The sequence below is a fragment of the Syngnathoides biaculeatus genome, chromosome 17 (assembly GCF_019802595.1).
Source record: "Syngnathoides biaculeatus isolate LvHL_M chromosome 17, ASM1980259v1, whole genome shotgun sequence".
In the NCBI taxonomy this organism is placed as follows: Eukaryota; Metazoa; Chordata; class Actinopteri; order Syngnathiformes; family Syngnathidae; genus Syngnathoides; species Syngnathoides biaculeatus.
In genome coordinates, this window is record NC_084656.1 from 183368 (window position 1) to 207761 (window position 24394).

Below are 24394 nucleotides of genomic sequence, written 5' to 3' on the forward strand. Positions count from 1 at the left end.
ATTGAGGTATGTTTTTTGCCAAATGTGCCAGAGTTGTCCGCGAGGGTTCTACAGAGAGGTCTCAACTATTTCACGCGAGGATATGTACATGGAATTAAGATTTTCGATGGAGGAGGACGCAGTTGAGAGTTACAGGTAAATGTTGGCGATCGATGCAAAAAAGGTTGATGCCTCACAAACTTCATGTTGAAATCAAACAGGATAAAATAGTGGAATCGTACTGGACATGTAAAGCAGGGTGAGTATTTTTTTACTTGGAAAGTTCATGAGTAATATCATTCTAGTCTTATTAGTGAGATAGGTTTTATTTTCTACAAGTGCATTTAAACAATGGTGATTAACTCGGTCCCTTAAAAAAATCTATGAAGAATCTCCATTTCAGGCTGGAATTTTGAAACCAGAAGGCAACCCAATGAGCCTTAGTACTGAATGAGTTAACGAGAGTGGGGGTTTTATTGTGTTTGTTGTATATTTTCTAGCAGGACAGTACGGCAATAGGCCGATATTGCATAAACCCGGAGACAGTTTGAATCTGAATGCTGATAGGAAATAATCCTTTTATCGTCATAAAATTGTCATCCTTGGGCAGAAGTTGAAATACAATAAATCTTCTGTGGTTGTTAATTAGCAACTGTTCTCCTTGGCTCATGCTCACAGCAGTTAGTCAGGATGTGTAATCCGCATGTTTACTTAATGACAGCGACCCTACTTGTGTTGAATGTACAGTCCCCCCCACGTCGTGTTATGAATTCACAGAATAATTCTCAACAATAAAGCACAGCGAGCAATGTGACGAATAACAAGCCATTCATTGGAACTCCTTAGTTCTGCTCACTTTTAAGTTTAAACTATCACGGGAATAAAACTACATCACATTATAAACAGACTAATACCTGTTTTAATGTAGTAATGTAAAATAGAGGCATGAGTTTTTCTCATGGGTTATTGTAATGCTACACTACAAAAAGCACAAACTATGTATGTTAGTGTACATTTGCAGTATTATATATATATATATCTCCCTATTTTTTGTGGTGCTTGTTTTGATTAAAAAGAACTAACACTGCATTTATTTTACATTAGTTATATGACAGTTGCTTGTTTTTCAGGATAAATGGACATGGTTCACATATTGTTGGCCTTGTCAAGTCTCTTCAAGGGGTGAAACGCCACAATTTCACCCATATACCTGAGCAGCAAAGTTGCACAACCATACCTCAGCAGTGGCATGTCCCCAGAGGTGCCAAAATACAGCCTGTGGCTATCAACCATGTAGTGGTGGCAAAACCCTCTGAAAAGAGAAAGAGGAAACCTGTTGTATGACATGTGGATACATATTACAGGTATTACGCTTGTTCCATGAGTTAGGATAATACTGATAAAAACATCATCAGCCTCAATGGCATTGTTGCAATTTATTGTCAATAATCACATATATATACAAGGAGGACGGCAATCTTTATTTTACATAATGTGTATTTTTTCCAGGCTACCAACTGTAACCACTGAGGATGTAAAGCATCGACAAAATTTAACTCGTACACCTTTAGCAGCTGCACTTTCCATGAATGTACCATCAATAAGCACACCTCTAGGGGAAGTTCAGATTGTCTCTCTACTTTCTTATCAGGTAATGCAAATCTTTAAAGTATTTCATTTTGTCACTTACGAACACATCCTGCAGAAGGGTCATGTCACAACAAACTGCCCATATCTGGGTTATTTTTTTGAAAAGCGTTGTTGGTATGCGATGTGCTAGGATTTTGTATGTCTTAACTTTGATATAACCCGCTCGACGTGAACCCTGTGCAGAACAATTTTGCAAGGGAGTTCCACATCTGATGGAGATCTGAGAAGCACTTGAACCAAATGGTGGTATATTGAGACACAACCCAAGTTGTTTCAATTCCTGGCGTATTGTAAAACCCTTTGCGGCAATAACTGCATCACCATCTTTGATGTAACCAATACCATTGAAAGCTTTAATGGTTTCATAAAAACCACTGCGTTCAGTAATTTGTTTGTCTGATACAGCACCAGTGAATAACTCTGATATAAACACAATAGACCCATTTGGATCACATCCTATCAATGCTTTAAGGGTTGTGCTGCATTTACAGTCACTATAAAGTTGACTCTTTAAAGCAAGTGCCGATGGTACTTGGGTTTTGAACTCCGTATCATCTATTATTACTAAGGTAGAAGGAAATTGCTTTCAAAACTTGTCAGCCATACTCTTAATAATAGCATTTCTGTGAGGCCAAATATTCATTTGTCCCAATTTATAATACATAACGTCTGGCCATGTGTTGAATACTAGTCATGAGACTGTATCGATACTCCAAATCTGACAGCTAAATCCTGAAGTCCAAAGTTGTGTCGTAACCTACACAGAGTCAAAAACAGACCATTTTGTTTTCCTAGTGACTTGATATCTGTACAACCCTTTGGATAGGATTTATTACACTCACTAGGAACAAGAAAAGACAATAATGCAGCAAACGTAGCATATGGTATGCCAGTATAGTACTTAAAAAGTCCATTTCTTTTTCAACCACACTTTCTATAGTACTGAATGCCTTTTTGATACAATACTCTTTGAGAGTCTGTATCTTCTTATCCTTTTTAATAAGTTGCTCTCTCAGCCACTTTATAGTTCGCTTCTTCTTGAGCTTTGACTTCATTTGTGTAACTTCCACAGTACTGGCCAATAAATCTAAAGGACAAATCCCTGAAATAAGAAATGTTAAATTAGTAGGTGATTTTTCACATAACAAAGACTTCATAACAACATTTTACTTACCTTTTACAGAGTAGACATCTCAAGACAACTGCACCAATTTCCCAGCACCGATGTGGAAATTTATCTGTGCACCACCCAGCTCCAGTTAGGTTACCAACCACTTGCAAACATCTGAATACTGCGGACGAGAACACAGACCTAGTTGTATTAGAGCTAAGTACTCGTTCCAGGCTCTGTCGGCTGATTGGTTTAAAGAAAGGAGGTCACGGTTAACAGCTTCAAACTTTGGAAAAGTGCTGAAAAGAAAAACTGCCCCAACTACCAAATTCCTTGACAGTTTTCTCACAGAGGTCTATTTCTGCTCCACCAATGGAATATGGTAAAAGGAATGAGGAAAGAGCCAAAGCCAAATACCTACAGCTTTATCCAACTCGGCACTTTCACAAATGTGGTTTTGTTGTAAATACAGAATTAGATTTTTTGGGAGCCACACCCGACGGAAAGTTGTGTGACAATGGCCAGACTGGCATCGTTGAAGTAAAATGCCCTTATAAAGCGAGAAACTCTACAAACATGGTTGTGAAAAGTTCAAAGACTTTTGCTTTCAAAAAGAGGGAGGCAACATTTCACTGAGGAACTCATGAAAATTATGTGCAAGTCCAGGGACAGGTGATGGTGACAGACTGTCACTTCTGTAAATTTATTGTCTTCACTCAGAAAGATATTTTTATTCAAAGAATATTACCAGACCTTCCTTTTATGGAAAGATTAATTCACAAACTTTCAGCGTTTACTAAATAAACTCTTACATTCTGCTCCAATCTGTGTGACTGCATCAGTCTGTGTACCAGTAGGCACAGGACTGAGATCTGGTAAATTGTAGCCCTCTTGTGACACATTGATGTTCCTGAAAAAAAAAAAACATGTTCACAAAGATTTCTGTACTGGAATGACTGCCTGTTAACTAATAATAAAATCTACCTATTACCTACATAATTTGTTGTGGTTTGATTAGCAGCATTAACATAGTAACTTTAATTCACTACTGAACACTGGAGTAAACTCAAATACAAAGCTAACTCCAGGACCTAACATGCCCATGATAAAAATGTTGTTTCTATTTTATGCTCAGTATATACTTTAAGATTCTGATTACATATTTTCATCATTTGTTTATACTCAAGCTTATTTCCCTGTCCCAATATAAAACTCAGACTTAGTGTTTTCCTTCGGCGGTGGAACTTTCTTTGATGGGGTGGTGGCAAAGCAATTTTCCAAATCAGGCAGAAGTCTTTTTCTTGGCAGTGGACGCATCAGTTTACATGGGGTCGCATCTGCCTGTATTGGATCTGGATACTGATTTACAGTATTGGTCCATTTCCCCCAACAAAATCATGCAATGTATAATATGTCAGTACTTTAATATTTGTAATATATTAGCCTTTTTTAAGGCTAAACTCTCTACTCAACAACATTCTGATTTAACTCTTTGTCACCTAGCTTGCACTGGGACACGGAATTTAGCCCACTCTCTATGCCATGTGTACATTATGCAAACAACTCGTTCTATTCATTTGACTTGGCTCGTATGTCGTACCAGACTGGAGGACAAAAATTCCTTGTGTGTTTTTACACCCTTAGCCAATAAAGCTGATTCTGATTCAATCTCCAAAATGTTCTGAATCATTGAATTTTCATGCCCATAATTGAATGGAGAAACGAGTGATTTCACAAGCAGACACAACACATGGATACTTGTACATTCATTTCCCAACTAAACTACTCTACTATACTACTCGGTTTACATTGAACCCATTTATTGAGGATGATGAATCTGCCTAAATAATACTACAGTAATCCCTCATTTTATGCAGTTACTTGGGACCAGAACTACCCGTGAAAAATGAAAAACTGCGAAGTAGCATGGGATGTGTTTATCTTGGTACCAGAATGTTTGAAATATGTACACAGTTTGTGTATTTTGCATATTTGAGACAAAAAGGTATTTAATTCAATCTTAATTTATAGAACCTTATAAATATAATACATGAATACATCCTGATAGGGGCACAAGCCAGTGCGATCTTGAGGCCAGTCCCAAGCCTGGATAAATGCAGAGGGTTTCATCAGGAAGGGCATCCGGCGTAAAACTTTGCCATACAAATACGAGCATTCATCTGAAGAATACCATACCGGATTGGCTGTGGCCTGGGATAACAACGCCCGCCCCCGGCACCGTTAACCTGCAGGGCTTCGGTGGAAACTCAGCTGCTGTAGGTGGAAGACTAAGAGAAAAAGGAAAGCGGGTTTGTCAGGAGAAGAAGAAGAGGAATGCACAGAGCCTGCAACTGAGTATAGGGACTTTGAATGTCGGGACTATGAAAGGAAAAGCACAGGAGTTGGTTGACATGATGATGAGGAGAAAGGTTGATATATTGTGCATAAGACAAGAAGAAACGGGCAGGTTGGAACAGCTGGCGGAAGGTGTGTGGTGTGTTATGTGACAGATGAGTCTCTGTTAGGATGAAGGGCAAAGATTATAAAACACTAGTGAGGCCAGCGAACTGTATGGATTAGACACGGTGGGACAGAAGAGGCAACAGGAAGCAGAGATGGCAGTGGTAGAAATGAAGATGTTGAGGTTCTCTCTAGGAGTGAGCAGATTGGACAGGATTACAAATGATCTCATTACAGAGACAGACAAATTTGGATGTTTTGGAGACAAGGTTCGAGAAAGCAGACTTCGATGGTTTGGACATGTCCAGAGGCGAGTGAGTGAGTATATTGGTAGAAGGGTGCTGAGGATTGAGCTGCTAGGGAAGAGAGCAAGAGGAAGACCAAAGAGAAGGTTGATGATGTTATCAGGGAAGACATGAGGGCAGTTGGTGTTAGAGAGGAAGATGCATGAGATAGCTTACATGAAAAATGATGAGACAAGCGGAAAGGAAAAGAAGAATATTAATATATATACATACAGTATTATAAATTTTTAATATACATATAAATGTATAATATATAATACTGTATTATATGACTGTGTAGTTCCCTTCTGCTGGTGGTGCTGTGTGGGTACAAAAATGTTTCATCAACAGTACACGTCTAGTTAAACAACAATAAAATATTTTTATTGCAGTACAGAAAGTGACAAACAAACCTAGCGCATGATGTCTTCTGGAGCGTAAAATGTTCCAGACGCCCATTTGTGACGTCATCCCCGTTGTGACACCACTTCAGTGTACCCGTTGTGTCGTCCCTCCCTTGACATGAGGGACTTTTGCTCGCGAGGAAAACATGGGATTCATCTCTCACAATCTCGGGCCTGTTCTGGCCACATACCCACAAGTCCTCTTTTTTTTTTTTTTTTTTTAATTTCCTTAGAGTGATCCGAAACAACAAACAGCAAACATGATAGGTGAGACGATGTAAGAATATTAAGCATACCCAAAGAGCATTAAAAGCAAAACAAGAGAGCAAATATGAGATAACTTTATGTACAATTAATCAAAAACCTTGTAGAAGGACATAACCATGTCAACACAATTGTACCATGTTGTCACACGCTTCAGGGCATAACGCTTTTGCTTTGCTTGCCGAAAAGCCCAGTCTTCGAGGGGTGAATCCTTCATTGCAGCTTGAGGTTCATCATCACACATTTCGCTTCCTTATAAAAAGTTATTGAAGCAGTTCTACGGATGTTTACCACATTATTCTTTATGTACCATGCCACTGATTCATTCACGCCATAATGACGTTACAAATGCGTAACTTCTGTCGTCTTTGATCATTTCCAAAAAATGGACACATGGTGGATAGGAAAGAGGAGGGAATAAGAGAAAGTTGCTGGGTGGGGCTTTGATGATGCGCATCCAATCAGATCCAAAAAGCTGATTTTTTTTTTTTTTTTTTTTTGGTCTTCATTGGTCCTTGTATGAATGGTCCTTCCTGTAATATTGTACATACTGTATGATGATCTACCTTTTTTTTAATGTAAAAAAATACACGATGCATTGAAGCTCCTGTAGGTGACGTGCGATAAAGAGAGTGATTATTGTGCTCAGGTCATTCAGCAACTCACTTATTTTGCATGGAGATAGACAAACGAATGACAAGCAGGAATTCAGTGCCATAATCAACAATTTTTTAGACACGTTTTAATGTGTCAGTGCTCTCATCATAAAAAAACATCTTTGACTCAGTAACTCACAGATGATTTTATTTCATATTTCACATTTACTGAAGCACTTTTGACCCAACGTAGCATTTTAAACACTAGCAAATGATAGTTTGGTCAAATGTGAAACCTTTAATGTACAAAACGTTGTGTGTGTGATGTCATTCTTTGCTCGTTCGTTGTATCCTAATGTCACATTTCTGCATTCCTCGTTCCACGTTTTTTACTCTTATTAATCTAACCTTGCTTTGTGTTTTTCACCTTGCCTTTTGCTTCACGTTTTGGATACTGCTGTCTTTTGGACTGACTGCCTGTGTAGTGACCTTTAGCCTGCCATTAAAACCCTCTGCTCTTACTATATTTTATCATGAGTCTTGCATTTGGGTCCTTTCCTGCGTTCTGCACCTGACAGGACCATCTACTCAAAATGAATTAACCCTAACCTTAACCCTAATGAATAACACTAGCCATAAATAAGGCTTTACACAATCAAAATTTTTGGGGCCAATCACCGATTAGCGAGTTTAAAAAAATCATATCGAGCAATGTGTCTATTTAAATGATTAGTTCACATACTGTTTTTTCTTGTGTAATTAATCGCTCACAAACAAATTTATTTTTTAATTTTACAATATATAATGTATATTTGTTCATCTATTTAAGCGGGTGAGGCATAGAGACAGAACAAATGAATGGTCTGTGATTAGATGGCTGAAAATACATACAATAATTAATGTACCCACTTTTTGTGACATTTTTGTTTGTTCATGTGCCGTGTATCTCAGCAGGATGGTGGTGTGTAGGATGACTCTGGTTGCGGGTAGGAATATTAAGAAGACAAAGGTAGAGCAGAGAATCAAGTGGTGGAAGTTGAGGAAGGAAGAATCTCGTGTGGCCTTTCAGAAAGAGGTGAGACAGGCTCTCGATGGAGAGTAAGAGCTCCCAGAAGACTGGAATACTACTGCCAAGGTACTCGGAGAGGCAGGCAGGAGAGTACTTGGGGTGCCTTCTAGTAGGAAAGGGGAGAAGGAGACTTGGTGGTGGAACCCCAAAATACAGAAAGTCATCCGAGGAAAGAGATTAACGAAGAAGTGGGAAATGGAGCGGACTCAGGAGAGGTGGAAGGAATACAATGAGATGTGACGTAAGGCAAAGGTAGAGGTGGCGAAGTCTAAACAAGAGGCATATGACGACGTGTAAACCAAGTTGGATACGAAAGAGGGAGTTAAGGATCTCTACAGGTTGGCCAGACAGATGGAGATCGGAAGGATGTGCAGCAAGTAAAGGTGATTAAGGATAGCGATGGAAATATGTTGGCTGGTGCCAGTAGTGTGCTAAGTAGATGGAAAGAGTACTTTGAGAAGCTAATGAATGAAGAGAATGGGAGAGAAGGTAGAGTTCAAGAGGCAAGCGTGAATGACCAGGAAGTGGCAATGATTAGTAAGGGGGAGGTTAGAAGGGCACTGAACAGAATGAAAAATGGAAAGACAGTTGGTCCTGATGACAGACCAGTGGAGGTATGGAAGCAATTTGGAGAAGTGGCTGTGGAGTTTTTGACCAACTTATTCAATAGAATACTAGCAGGTGAGAAGATGCTAGAAGAATGGTGGAAAAGTGTGCTAGTCCCCATTTTTAAGAACAAAGGCGATGTTCAGAACTGTGGAAACTACAGAGGAATAAAGATGATGAGCCACACAATTAAGTATTGGGAAAGAGTAGTGGAGGCTAGACTCAGGACAGAAGTAAGTATCTGGGAGCAACAGTACGGTTTCATGCCTTGAAAGAGAACCACAGATGCATTATTTGAAGAATTTAAGGTGGAGGTGGGACTGCATCAGGGATCCGCGCTGAGCCCCTTCCTGTTTACGGTAGGAATGAATAGGCTGACTGATGAGGTTATACTGGAATCCCCTTGGAATATGATGTTCGCAGATAATGTTTCTGCAGTGAAAGCAGGGAACAGGCGAAGGAACAATTAGAAAGATGGAGGCACGCACTGGAAAGGAGAGGAATGAAGATTAGCCGAAGTAAAACAGAATATATGTGCATGAATGTGAAGGGCGGAGGAGGAGGAGTGAAGCTCCAGAGAGAAGAGATAGGGAGGGTGGATGACTTCAAATACTTTGGGTCAACAATACAGAGCAATGGAGAGTATGGTAAAGAAGTGAAGAAACCAATCCAAGTGGGGTGGAACAGTTGGTGGAAGCTGTCTGGTGTCCTATGCAACAGAAGAATCTACGCTCGGATGAAGGGCAACGTTTATAAAACAGTGGTGAGGCTGGCCATGATGTACGGATTAGAGACGGTGGCACTGAAGAAACAACAGGAAGCAGAACTGGAGGTGGCAGAAATGAAGATGCTGATGTCCTCGCTTGGTGTAAACAGGTTGGATAGGATTAGAAATGAGCTCATTAGAAGGACAGCCAAAGTTAGATGTTTTGGAGAAAAGGATAGAGATAGCAGATTGAAATGGTTTGGACATGTTTAGAGACAAGAGAGTGAGTATATTGGTAGAACTGTGCTGAGGATGGAGCTGCTAGGCAAAAGAGCGAGAGAAAGACCAAAGGTTGATGGATGTTGTAAGGGAGGACAAGAGGACAGTGGGTGTTAGAGAAGAAGATGGACGAGATAGCCTTAGATGGAAAAAGATAACACGCTGTGGCTACCCCTAACGGGACAAGCCGAAAGGAAAAGATGTGCCGTGCGAATTTTTAATTGTAACATACGTGCCTATGCTCCAGAAAGATTGGAAATCACTTCTATTGTCAGATCATGAATTCGAATTCGTCAGGTTTAAAAAAATCACATGATAGAAATAACAGGTGCTGACTCACTGTAATTAAATTACATTATTGTAATTAAATTCGTTCACACACCAAAATTTTTCGAAAGAACGATTGGATGATTGCTTACAACCATTAGTGGTAGCGCTAGCTTGGTAGGCTATATGGTTTTGTTGCCTGCTTGCAAGCTGTATTGTATTTAAAGTAAATGAACATCCTTCAAGCATGCCTTAAATGAACATCCTTTCCCAAGCATTGGTGATTATAAAGCTGATCATTATATAAATGCTAGTTATCGGCCAATACAAATCAGGGCAATTTGATGCGTGTACAAACCCAATTCCAATGAAGTTGGGATGTTGTGTGAAACATAAATAAAAACAGAATTCAATGATTTGCAAATCATGTTGACCATATATTTACAGTTAAGAAAACAAGTATTTGAACACCCTGCTACATTGCAAGTTCTCCCACTTAGAAATCATGGAGGGGTCTGAAATTTTCATTGTAGGTGCATGTCCACTGTGAGAGAGATAATCTAGAAAGAAAAATCCAGAAATCACAATATACAATTTTTTAGATGATTTATCTGTGTGATACAGCTGAAAATAAGTGACTAACCTGAGAAAACCAATATTAATATGTGGTACAGCAGCCTTTGTTTGCAATTACTGAGGTCAAACGTTTCCTGTAGTTGTTCACCAGGTTTGCACACATTGCAGGAGGGATTTTGGCCCACTCCTCCACACAGATCTTCTCTAGATCAGACCGGTTTCTGGGCTGTCACTGAGAAACCCAGAGTTTCAGCTCCCTCCAAACATTTTCTATTGGCTTCAGGTCTGGAAACTGGCTAGGCCATGCCAGAACTTTGATATGCTTCTTACGGAGCCACTCCTTGGTTTGCTCGGCTGTGTGCTTTGGGTCATTGTTATGTTGAAAGACACAGCCACGACCCATCTTCAATGCTCTGACTGAGGGAAAGAGGTTGTTCCCCCAAATCTCACAATACATGGCCGCGGTCAGCCTCTCTTTAATACAGTGCAGTCGTCCTGTCCCATGTGCAGAAAAACACCCCCAAAGCATGATGCTACCACCCCCATGCTTCAGAGTAGGGATGGTGTTCTTGGGAGGGAACTCATCATTCGTCTTCCTCCAAACACGGTTAGTGGAATTATGACCATAAAGTTCCATTTTGGTCTCATCTGACCACAAAACATTCTCCCATGACTCTTTTGTATCATCCAAATGGTCATTGGCAAACTTAAGATGGGCCTTGACGTGCTGGGTTAAGTAGGGAAACTTTCCGTGCCATGCATGATTTCAAACCATGACGTCTTCGTGTATTCCACACAGTCACCTTGGAAACGGTGGTCCCAGCTCTTTTTCTTTTCGGTCATTGAGCAAGTCCTGTCGTGTAGTCTTGGGCTGATTCTTCACCTCTCTAAGGATTATTGAGACCCCACGAGGTCTACTCCGATTGAGATTGACAGCCATGTTTAGCTTCTTCCATTTTCTAGTGATTGCTCCAACAGTGAACCTTTTTTCATCAAGCTGCTTGGCAATTTCTCTATAGCCCCTTCCAGCCATGTGGAGTTGTACAATTTTGTCTCTGGTGTCTTTGGACAGCTTTTTGGGCTTGGCCATGTTACAAATTTGAGTCTTACTTATTGTATGGGGTGGACAGGTGTTTTTATGTAGCTTACGACCTCACACAGGTGCATCTGATTCAGGATAATACATGGAGTAGCGGTGGACTTTTAAAGGCAGAGTAACAGGTCTTTTAGGGTGAGAATTCTAGCTTATAGACTGGTGTTGAAATACTTAATTCCAGCTGTATCACACAAATCGTTAAAAAATCATAGATTGTGATTGATGGATTTTTCTTTTTAGATTATCGCTCAAAGTGGACATGGACATACGATGAAAATATCAAAGTGGGAGAACTTGCAATATTGCAGGGTGTTCAAATACTTATTTTCTTCACTGTAATTGAATTCACTACAAACACAAGATATTTAATGTTCAAACTAATACATCTTATTGTTTTCAGCAAATAGTCATGAAATTAGAATTCTATGGCTGCATCACATTCCTAAAAAGTTGGGTCAGCGTTATGTGTACCGCCTTTTCTTTTGACAACATTCAATAAATGTTTGGGAAATGAGGAAACAAAATTGTTGAAGCTTTGTATGTAGATATTTTTCCCATTCTTGCTTTATATACAGCTTCCGCTGTTCAACAGCCTGGAGTCTCTGTTGTCTTCATAAAGTGCCACACATTTTCAATTGGAGACAGGGCTGGACGGCAGGCAGGCCAGGCTCGTACCTGGACTGTTTTACTACAAAGCCACACTTTTTTAACGTACAGAATGTAGTTTTGCATTGTCTTTTTGAAATAAGCAGGGGCATCCATGAATAAAATGTTCCTTAAATGGCAGCATATGTGTCTCCCCAATCTGTATGTACCTTTCAACATTAATGGCGCCTTCACAGATGTGTCATGTACCCATGACATTGGCACTAACACAGCCCCATACCGATTCACTTTTCGATATAGTATTGTAGGCTATCTGTCCATCTATCCATCTATTTTCTGAACCACTTACCCTCACTAGGGTTGCGGACACAATGGAGCCTATCTCAGCTGTCTTACAGCGTAAGACAAGGTACACCCTGAACTGGTCGGCAGCCAAATGGAGGGCACATATAGTTCAAACAACCATTCACATTCACACTTATTTGCAAATTAGTGTCTTTAATCAACCTACTGTGCATGTTTTGGGGATGTGGGAGGAAACTGGGCAACCCAGACAATCAACCCATGGAACCACAGGGAGAACATGCAAACTCCACATAGGTGAGACCAGGTTTGAACCCCAGTCCTCAAAACTGTGAGGCAGATGTGCTTACCAGTCATCCACCATGACTTTGTAGGCTGTCTATGCATTTATTATTTATCTAATTAATGTGTTATTAATAATTAACACCAAACTTAATAGTTGCCTACAATGGATCATAAGTAGGTGCATATGTTTCAACCAAATCCATTCAGTAGTTCCTGAGAAATAGCGCTACAAGTGAAACCATGTAATTCTTTAACAGAGTTCCCAGTAACATGGCAACTAATGCTGTCATTTTCAGTTTATACATTTTTAAGTACTATATTATGGGTTTATGTGTTACTGTCCAAATTGGTATAGTGTAATCATTCTTTTCCTTTTGGAAAAAAAAGAATGCTTCCCCTTAAAAAATGAAATCTTGACAAACATTTCTTGTCAATTTATGCTAATTTGGGCCTTTAAATGAGAATCGGCATAAGAAATACGTTCAAACTCGTACTCTGCATGACCACTTACATTAGTGTATTCATTTTTGAGGAGAAATGTTGAGAAATGATGATGTACTGTTTTACTCAAATTTAAAGGCTTTTTTAAAAAAAATCTGATCTTCAATAGGTGATATTACACAAAAGCTTTCCAAAGAAAATGAATGAATGGAATATATGTGATATTAATTGTTGTTTTTTGTTCTTTTAGGTGTTGCAGGTTGCTCTAATGACAACTCATGGAGAGGACAGATTTTCAGAGGTGGCTAGAGTCAATCTCTACCACCTTCCTTACTCTAAATGACCAGCAGCGCAATCAGTCTTTGGACCACATCATATTCCTTAGTGGTGCTGCCCAGCTTCGTCATTTGTCTAATGGCTTGGAGGCACTGCTCAAACGTGACTTTCTACGACTCTTGCCTCTGGAACTGGCTTTCTACTTGCTGCGGTGGTTCGATCCACAGACTTTACTCACTTGCTGCCTAGTCTGCAAGCAATGGAATAAAGTAAATATTGCCGCTATTTTTAGATATGTGAAAGTTGTGTTTCTTGGCAAATTTGAATACATGGATATGATAATTTTTTTACACATAAACAAAAAGGTCCGACATTGTTTTTGAGTGGTGGCCCGATCAAGCAGTGGTGGCGCTTTTTTAATTATACTTCTCCTCTTAATGATACTGCTTAATAGTTCGGTGCTTTAACGATATTATAATCAGTAATTTTTTTCAACAATGACTTACAGAAAAATAATTGTCTCAAACAAATCACGATGATAATGTTTAAAATATATAAACAGTGTGAATGAACACAATGGTGTAGAACTGCTGGAACAACTTTCTTTAGTAGTGGTTAGGGAGATGAAAATGGTGCCTTTCTCCACTTAAATGTACTGGATTAATGCCAAATTTTGTTTAGGTTCTTTGAATTCAAGCAGTTTAACTTGCATTTAAGTTACTGATTGCAATTATGACAGCTGTGCTTTGTCACAATCAACGTTTGAGAAATGCAACTACACTTTCGACTGTTTCACTTTCACCGTGCGGTCCGCAGTCCTTTGCAAAATGCAAGCTTTACTAGCGCGTGAGGTAGCTGTTGCTTCTATCGTGGAATGAAAATGCTCGAGATCACGTTTACTGATTAAAAAGTGTCAGGGGAAAAGACACTATCATTCCTCCGTCCCTCTCCAAGCATGACTAATCAAACCAAGAATAACCACATTTAATGGTTGGCTTGAGTATAAATCCAAATACTCATGCCTCGTGACTGTGACGCAATAAATGCAAGGTTAGTGTGGCAAGTTAGTAGCAAGGCTGACCTTATACCGTCCATGGCCCATACATCAAAATACCAAAATAAACACTCTGGGATAATATGGTATGTTTTAATATATATTGCAATGAATCACGTAATATAATCACACAGCACTACTTGAGCATGGGAAGGACTTCCCATAGCGTTGCTCATTGGGCCTGGCTGGTGAAAAGCAGTTTTGGAAATGACTTCATGCTCTTTTAGTCAAGTTACAAAAAAAAAAAATGGGCTCATAACATGCCCAATATATTGTAGTGAAGAAAATTGATGAATAAATCATTAAAACCCTCATGATAGATTACATTTGGCTAATGATATCTGGTATTCTGGACCCTAGACAATCAGAATCATTAGAATCATCTTTATTTTGCCAAGTATGTAAACACACAAGGGCGGCATGGTGAAACAATTGGTTAAGGTGTCGGCCTCACAGTTCTGAGGTCCCAGGTTCGATCCCGGCCAGGCCTGTGTGGAGTTTGCAGATTCTCTCCGTCCGTGCTTGGTTTTGTCTGGGCACTCTAGTTTCCTCCCACATCCCAACACATGCGTTAATTGGAGACTCCAAATTGCCTTAGGTGTGACTATGATTCGTGGTGGTTGTTTCTCTATGTGCCTTGTGATTGGCTGGGATCCAGTTTTCTGTGTATCCTACCGCCTGGCCGAAGATAGACGTGTTAGGCTCCAGCACTCCTGCAACCCTTGTGAGGATAAGAGGCTCTGAAAATGGATGGATAAATGGATAAACAAGGAATTTGTCTCCAGGAGTTGTTGCCACTGGTCAATTGGCAGACATACTTTTGAAGCAAAACATTGAGAAACAATCAGCAGTCAGTCACTGAGGAATAATAATAAGGCTGCTAATAATCTGATAATGCATGTACAATTTAAAAAATGTATGTATTAATTTATTTTGACAATTGTGCAAAAAGTGCGGCACGCTGGTTGTGGTGCTAAACTGTCTTGAATCCTACCCACGGTGATAATTGGGCTCACATTTCTGAGGACCAGGGTTAAACCTCTGTGGAGTTTGCATGTTGTCTCTGTGCCTGCGTGGGTTTTCTCCGGGTAATCCATTTTCTGAATGTGAGTGCGACTGTTGTCTGTAGCCATGTGGCCTGCGATTGGCTGGCAACCAGTTCAGGGTGTACCCTACCTTCTCCCCGATGACAGCTGGGACTGGCTCCAGCACTCCTGCAACCCTCGTGAGGATAAGTGGCTCAGAAAATGGTTGGATGGACGAATTGTACTATAAGATGCAGTTTTCTTGCAGTTAAATCAGTTTGAAACATAACCTAAAAAGAAAACTCCAAAAATCACAATGTATGATTTTTTTTTTTTTTTTTTTTTACCATTTATTTGTGATACAGCTGTAAATAAGTATTTCAACACCTGAGAAAACCAATGGTAATATTTGGTACAGTTGCCTTTGTTCGCAATTACAGAGGTCAAAGGTTTTCTGTATTTGTGCACCAGGTTTGCACACACTGATGGGGGGATTTTGGCCCACTCCTCCACACAGATCTTCTCTAGATTAGACAGGTTTCTAGGCCACCACTCTAACAATTTTCCAATCTCGTCTCCGGAGGCAGACTCATGTCCTTTTGTAATGAGCCCTATCACAGTGGTATCATCAGCAAACTTGATAATGGAGTTGCTGGGATGGGCTGGTATGCAGTCATATGTGTACAGAGACTATAGCAGAATCCTCATTACACAGCCATGGGGGGACCCAGTCCTGAGGGTGATGAGGAATCGATGTGGGGCAAGTCTGATAGACTGAACAGTTTGTGAGGAAGTCTTTAATCCAGCAGCGGATGGAAGGAGATAGTCCAAGGAGGGAAAGTTTGTCAACCAAAATGCTTGAAATGATGGTATTAAAGGCTGAACTAAAGTCAATGAAAAGTGTCCTTACGTAGTTCCCTTGGCATTCCAGGTGGCTCAGTACAGTGTGGAGAGCTATTGTGATTACATCCTCTGTGGAGGATCTAACCTGAGTAGGCAAACTGGTAGGGGTCAAGTGAGGGAGGAAGTGAGTCCCTTATGTGGCGTGCAATCAGTCTCTCAAAGCACTTCATGAACCCAGGTGTGAGTTCCTGTAATCATTTAGACAGTCAATGGCTGAGTTTTTTGAGGATGGGGATGATTATTGCAGATTTCAAGCAGGAGGGAATGGTTGATTGTTGCAGGGATCTGATGAAAATTTTCATGGAAAACACCCATCAGCTGATCAGCACAAGCCTTTGGTACCTTCCCCGGCACTCCGTCTGGGCCAGAAGCTTTCCTGGTGTTTACAGTCCTGAGCACACCTCTCACTTCATGTTCTTGTAGCATCAGTGTGCTGCTGATAGGACGGGGTTGTGATGAGCCTGAGTTTGAGCTGTCCATCTCAAAACAGGCAAAGAAATAGTTTAGTTCCTTTGCCAGCGAGGGGTCTGTGTTTTCGGCACACATCTTGTTCTTCCTGTTGTAGTTTGTGATGTGTTGTAATCTCTCCCACATCTTTTTTTAGTTGGTTTTTGTGAAGCAGTCCTCATGATTTCTTTTCTAGGCCGCCTTGGCCACTCTAATGCCCCTCTTTAAGTCTGCTCTAGCGGCACTGTACTGTACCTTTTCCCCTGACCTGAAGGCAGTTTTGCGGTGTCTCAGGAGTGCCTTAGTCTCTTGGGTCATCCAGGGTTTTTGGTTGGGGAAAACCCAGATCTGTCTATTTACAGTCACAGTGTCTATACAATATTTGATAGAAGACAGAACAGTATCTGTGTGTACCTGGAGGTTCTGGTGTTCAAACAGTTCCCAAACAGTGCATGAAAAACAGTCCTGCAGCATTCTCAGGACATGTTGGAATTGTCTTTGTTTGAGGCCTTGTTTGTTTACATCGGGGGATGTATGTGGGCGCGAGGGTGAAGCAGACATGATCGAATCCAGCAAGAGGATGTGGGTGGATGTCGATGTTCCTGCTGTTAGAACACCATTCATTGTGCACATAGACACAAAGCCCTCCCCCTGTCTTTAGTTCTATCTTGTCCATGTAGCGTGCGGCCTACTAGCAAAACTGCAGCATGGGGGCTTTGCGGGTGTCTCTGTGATGAAAATAATACTGCAGTTCTGGACAAAGCTGCTTGTGGCTAGTAATTCTAATTCTTCCATTTTATGGGTAATGGACCTTACGTTGGTCATGTTAATCTCCAAGGCGTAGATGGAAATTCAGATAATGTAGGTCGAAGACAAAAAAGAGGAGGAAAGCGGCTTAGTCGGAAGAAGAAGTAGAGGAATGCACAAACCTTACAGCTGTGTGGAGGGACTTTGAATATTGGGACTGTGACAGAAAAAGCTCAGGAGTTATTTGACATGATGATTAGGAGAATGGTTGATATATTGTGCATCCAAGAGAGCAGGTGGAAAGGTAGTTCGGCTCGAGGTTGAGGAGCAGGGTTTAAATTATTTTACCATGGAGTACATGAGAAGAGAAATGGAGTAGGGGTTATTTTAAAAGAAGAGCTAGCTAAGAATGTCTTGGAGCTGAAAAGAGTATCAGATCGAGTGATTAGGTTGGAATTGAGGGTTTTGTGTATAATGTGATTAGCGGCTATGCCCCACAGGTATTATGTAACCTCGAGTTGAACGAGAAATTCTGGAAGGAACTCAACGAAGTAGTCCTGAGCATCCCAGAGAGAGAGAGAGTTGTGATGGGTGCAGATTTCAATAGACATGTTGGCGAAGGATGTTGTAAGGGAGGACAGGAGGACAGTGGGTGTTAGAGAAGAAGATGCACGAGATAGGCTTAGATGGAAACAGATGACACGCTGTGGCGACCCCTAACGGGTCAAGCCGAAAGAAAAAGAAGGACCTTACGTTGGTCAAAAAGATGCTTTGAAGCGCAGGTCTATGAGGTTGCTTCCATTGCTTACCAGCCAGGCCCGACATCCTCATTTTTGTTTACGGGAGAAGGAGACTTGGTGGTGGAACCCCAAAATACAGAAAGTCATCCGAGGAAAGAAATTAGCGAAGAAGTGGGACATGTAGAGGACTGAGGAGAGGTGGAAGGAATATATTGAGATGCGATGTAAGGCAAAAGTTAAGCTGGCGAAGGCTAAACAAGACGCATATGATGACATGTACACCAAGTTGGATACGAAAGAGGGAGTTAAGGATCTCTACAGGTTGGCAAAACAGATGGAGATCGGAAGGATGTGCAGCAAGTAAAGGTGATTAGGGATAGCGATGGAAATATAATGACTGGTGCCAGTAGTGTGCTAAGTAGATGGAAAGAGTACTTTGAGAAGTTAATGAATGAAGAAAATGGGAGAGAAGGTAGAGTTCAAGAGGCAAGCGTGAATGACCAGGAAGTGGCAATGATTAGTAAGGGGGAGGTTAGAAAGGCACTGAACAGAATGAAAAATGGAAAGACAGTTGGTCCTGATGACAGACCAGTGGAAGTATGGAAGCAATTTGGAGAAGTGGCTGTGGAGTTTTTGACCAACTTATTCAATAGAATACAGCGGGAGAGAAGATGCCTGAAGAATGGAGGAAAAGTGTGCTAGTCCCCATTTTTAAGAACAAAGGCGATGTTCAGAACTGTGGAAACTACAGAGGAATAAAGATGATGAGCCACACAATGAAATTATTGCAAAGAGTCGTGGAGGCCAGAATCAGAGCAGAAGTTAGTTTCTGCGAGCAACAGTATGGTTTTATGCCTACCAGAGAGGCACTATTTGCCTTGAGGATGCTCGTAGAAAAGTACAGAGAAGGTTAGAAGCAGCTACATTATATCTTTGTAGACCGAGAAAAAGCCGATGACAGAGTACCCAGAGAGGAACTGTGGTACTGCATGCGCAAGTCTGGTGTGGTGGAGAAATATGCTAAAATAGTACAGGACATGTATGAGGGTAACAGAACAGCAGTGGGATGTGCTGTTGGTGTGTCAGAAGAATTTTAGGTGGAGGTGGGACTACATCAGGGATCCGCGCTGAGGCCCTTCCGGTTTGCGGGTGTAATTGTATTGATTTGAGAGTTTGGACCCTATGCATGTTCACAAATCAAGAAAGATATGACCCTTGATGAGAAACAGTGAACAGCAAATGGATTTATTACAAAGGAATGTGCAATACAGACGTCCAGGTCTTATCTAGGTATCTGCTGCACACGAGACGTGTGTCTTTTGGCAGGATAGCCAATAAAGAAGACAAAAGCTGCCCAGTAACACAAGGTTTTTATATGTATGGGTTTATGGTAAAATGGGTCAAGGCGAAAGAAAAAGAAGGACCTTACGTTGGTCAAAAAGATGTTTGGAAGCGCAGGTCTGTGAGGTTGCTTCCATTGCTTAGCAGCCAGGCCCGACATCCTCATTTTTGTTTACGCTCCCTGCGTCTTCGCCGTTGCTTGCTTAGAGTGGCTATCCATGGAGATCCTGGTGGTCTCGCAATGTCCTCTGGAATATTGTTCGCCTTTTGGTATTCCTTCAGTCCCAGATCAATCAGGACTTGGAAGCTATATGTGACCATGGATTTTTAGTAATCCACAAGTAACGCAAAAATCATAAGAAAAAGCACCAAGATGGAGAGCTAAGAGCCGCTGCACCCGTGCACGCCGCCATCTTCTAACCACACCACTGCATCTAACGCTTTTGCTTTGCACCAAGTAGTTTATGGCTTGGATGCAACTTTTCAGCATGAAAACCTTTCGCACTAAGTTCTCTATGCACTGTTCTCTCGCTAATCTGAAGGCCACATGAAGTTCGAAGTACTGTAGCGATTGAGTGCTGGTCGGCATGCGTCTCAGGATCCGTTAACCTTGCTCAGTTAATTTACTTGTCCTACCACTTCGTGGTTGAGTTGTTGTCATTCCCAAATGTTTCCCCATTCTTGTAATACAGCTGAAGGTTGACTGTGGATTATTTAAGAGTGAAGAAATTACATCATTAGACTTGCTGCACAGGGGGCATCCTATCAAAATTCCACACTTGGAATTCACTGAGCGCGTTTTTAAATTTTTTGTTTGTAAAAACGGGCTCTTTGCATAGGTGTTTGATTTTACACATCTGTGCCTGTGGAAGTGATTGGAACACCTGATTCCAATTATTTGGATAGGTAGGTGAAAACCTTTTGGGGCAATAGCTGTTTATGTACAGTAATGATGTGGATATACACTGGTGTGAAAAATTGTTCGCCCCTTCCAAATTTCTGGGTTTTTTCCATGCATGTTTGTCTTAATTGTTTCCCATCATCAAATTTAAATACTAGTCGAAGACAACACAAAGCATATGCAAAATGCAGTTTTTACATTATTTAATAAAGGGGTAAAAACATAATGTGGCCATCTTGGAACTCTGCCATCCAGGCCATCCTTACCCACTCTTTCTAATAGTGGAGTCATGACTACTGACCTCAACTGAGGGGATTGAGGCCTGCCATTCTTTGAATATTGATGTGGGGTCTTTTGTAAGATCTTGGATGAATTATTGTTGCGCAATTGGGGTAGTTTTGGTAACTGAAGAATTGGTTCACTGTTCTTTTTCTTCACCATTTATGGATAATAGCTACACTGTGGTTCACTGAAGTCCCAATTCTCTGGAAATGGCTTTGTAACCTTTTCCACACTATTAGATCGTTTTAAAATGTTCATTTATTTTTTGTCCTGTTCAGCTCTTAGGTCAATCAGAACGGAGAATCTGCATCCCTTTTATGCGGAACAGTTTTTCCTCTTTTTGGTTTCTTAGTATTATAATTGAAGTTTATTGACAGTCAAAACAAAACAGCATTCCTAGAGGCGGAAGGCAGACAAAGACAAAGTGCTCATTGCATACAAGATAGAGCAAATCATTACATATCTAAACACAAGGAAACAGTAATTATGGATGTTGCATGAGACTGTAGTACTACAACCTATATGGGAAGAACAGGACAGGAGAAGCCTGATGCAGGATGTGCATGTACATGTATATCGTGAACCTGGGTATACAATTGAAGTGAATTCTAAAAGTCTAAAGAACGAGAATATAAGTCCGGGGTTACACAAGCAATTCAGGTTTACTTGAGGTATTTGTCAGATTATTCCACTTGTGACATTCTTAAAACAGCAAACAATGAGGAGAAAAGGACACCAAATTCTGTTGGTCAAAGCTTTGAGGAGAACGAATAACCCCAATGTACAATTCTCGACCACGCTCTAAAGCAGTCTTCGGCAAACTTTTTATTAGATTTAGGAGGTCCCTACCAACCCTTATAATCAAAAAAGGTGGGGGTAGCTGTAACTTGTTTGTGTGGCTTTGATTATGATATGCATGTGTAAATGAAAAGACGTTCAGCAATCAGTTGCAACAGGTCTTCTGCAATCTTGTCTCAAACAGTCTGACTGCGGTTGCCTCACAGGGGGGAAACCCTCTTCTGTTGTCTTTAAACCTTCTTCACAAAAGAGAAGTAACTTCAAACAACAAATATGTCTGTTAACCCTTGATTTGCCAGCGGAGCAGTTATTCATTGGCAGGCTCAAGCAAGTCCTCATTGTGCAAACTTGTGTTCTGTGATATTCATGTTATGAACAAAGCAAATCGTTCATTGCGAGGCAAAGCCAATCCTTCATTGCAGCAAATGTATGATAAATCAATAATAATTCTCACATTTCGCCACTTTTTATCCTATATTTGCGAGTCAGACACATCATCAAGAGGAACTTCCCGAAAGGCTTTGTTCCTTTGAGTCATTAACTCATTTTCATAAACAGAACCACGTTATCTACAGCAGAGCAAAGCATTCTTTATTGCAGGCAGAGCAAAGCATGTCTTCATTGCAGCCAGGAACAGTAACTGTATTGGAGCAGAGCAAAGCATTTCTTCATTGCAGGCAGAAGCAAAGCATTCCTCATTGCAGGCAAGAACAGTTATTGAATTGGAGCAGAGCAAAGCATTTCTTCATTGCAGGCAGAAGCACTTACTTATATTTACAAATATTTCTACATCATCCTCCTGTTTATCCTTTATTTGCTCAAATCCTCACATCATCTAATAGAACACCCTTTCGGCTTTATTCTACAGAATCATATTTATGAAAACATAGTTACATTCTGAGAAAATATAGCACTAATTACTTATAATCTTCTGGATCAGAGAACAGGTCTGGAAGAGAAGTCATAACATCATCATCATGGTCAACAATATCACTGTCATTACCCTGTTGTGCCAATAGTGGATATATTTCTGCCATTTTGTCTGGGCAATAGCAGTGGTTATAAGTCGGCTAAGTGATGCCCTTATACAGGGAATTTAACAACATCCACACAATGTAAGAATAGCTGCAAACACAGCTAGAGAAACTAGGACAGAGAACACCAAGTTTTAATATTTGCCAAACATTTTTTCCCACCACTCAGACCAGGCTGATGTGCTCACACCAGAGTGCTACTTCATCTTGTGGTTCAGGGTGCAGAGGCCTTGAATGTGTTATTTGGAATAAACATACAACACTGGTCACCGAACATTACGCAGATGCTACCCTTCTCGGCCAGGAACATGTCGACTGCTACGCAGTTCTGGAACGTCAGGAGTGAGGTTGAAGCTAGTTGCTCTCTTATGGCAATAAAGCCTGCTTCCGTATAATTACCTAGTTTGTGTACATTGTAATGTATGGAGTTGATTTTGTCAACATTTTTATTCGGGGTTATCCATAACAAGATGGATTCCCATCCTGCAACAATCTGGTTAGCCAACTTATACTCATCTGGTACGCCTCGTGGGATGCCAATTGCATCAATGTATGTCTGATCTCCATCTTTACAAGAGGACCTTCGCCTTCGGGAAAAACCGAGGGGAGTTCCAAAGATTGATGCGGCCAATTGTATGTCCTCTGCTGTGGATGGAAACACAGTCACAGGTAAGAGCAGTGATAGCAGTGTGCACATTCCTAATGTATTTATCAGTGTGTCATGTAACTTTTGGCCACCGCACCATCACCACACATCGCTTTGTGGGAGCAGGAGGGCATTTTGCTGATGGATAACATGACACCAAGTTTTTTTAGACTTCCCACCTTAACACCTGTCCCTGGAAAGATAACCCAGGAGAAATTAGATAATGCAACATTCGTAGAAAATATCAGTTTGTCATTTACTACTTCAGTTGTCTGATTAACACTATTCCATTTCTGGCAAGTGGTGTTAGGAGTTGCTTTCGTCATTACTTCCAGGGTTCACTGTGATGGGATATCTGCTGGAATGACATGTAGTAGTGGACTGGGGCCCATGCAGGTGATGCAACTAGTTTATCACTCTAGCTGCATCCTCCATTAATAACAACCAATTCCTTCCTACTTGTGAAATACCAGTCACTCCCAAAAAATGTCCATCCTGCTTTGTCGGTTGAAATACTTCAACTCCCTCCATATTATACGGACTCTTGTCTAGCATTTGGGTTTAGGGTGATATTAAATTGGCAAATGGTGAGAAGGAAACGGGGGTTTCCTTTGACATAAGCCCAGAGATGGAATCCCCAGCAAGGTGTGGGAGAAGGCTAAAAAGGTGGTGGAATAATTGAACCTTTAGTTAAATTTACTTGTGTTGTAAGGCCTGTTTCTGTCTTAAGCAAGGTCAATAGGCATTTGTGTTGTCAAGAATATGGTGTTTCGTCCATCACCAGGGTGTTCCACCTGGAGTGTCATACATTATTTGTCAGATACATTTATTTGATCCATGTATTTGTATTCCTTGTTGGGTCCCTTTATTTGAGTGTTCAGTTAGACTTGGCCAGGGAATTAAACTAGTGCTTAACTGATTCATTGGGAGGCACACAGGGAGTCCTGCCCTCATATCATATAATATCATTATGGCTGTCGCCGTTGCAGCCCAACATAATTTTATTTAGCCATTTTGAAGTCATGTCGATCAAGTCTCCCCTAAATGAGTCAAGTGTCTTTTAAATCTTCACCAGCCTTTTTTATTTTCAGATACTATAAATCTGCACCCACCTTATGCTGTACTTTGCTCACCTCTCCCTTTGGGTGACTCAGCTGAGATGATCTTTTTACAGTGTGTAAGATGTATCCACGTGTTTCTTTCTGCTATTTTCACTGC

The 24394-nt window shown here is 40.8% G+C and overlaps 1 protein-coding gene across 10 annotated transcripts in view; it reads left to right on the forward strand.

Annotated features, from left to right (window-relative positions):
- The window catches only part of fbxw2 (F-box and WD repeat domain containing 2), a 121123-nt gene that overhangs the window by 9398 nt on the left and 87331 nt on the right, over window positions 1–24394 (forward strand). For 3 of the 10 annotated variants that reach the window (XM_061800578.1, XM_061800575.1, XM_061800577.1), the window contains 5 exons: window positions 32–135; window positions 201–238; window positions 1110–1343; window positions 1489–1630; window positions 13233–13527. The exons of 1 other annotated variant lie outside the window; for it this stretch is intronic. In XM_061800578.1, coding sequence (XP_061656562.1) covers window positions 13261–13527 — 267 coding nt within the window. In that variant the 5' untranslated portion in view covers window positions 32–135; window positions 201–238; window positions 1110–1343; window positions 1489–1630; window positions 13233–13260. The remainder of the gene's footprint in view (window positions 1–31; window positions 136–200; window positions 239–1109; window positions 1344–1488; window positions 1631–13232; window positions 13528–24394) is intronic. 6 more of the 10 variants (XM_061800581.1, XM_061800583.1, XM_061800574.1 and 3 more) reach the window with 3 other exon arrangements.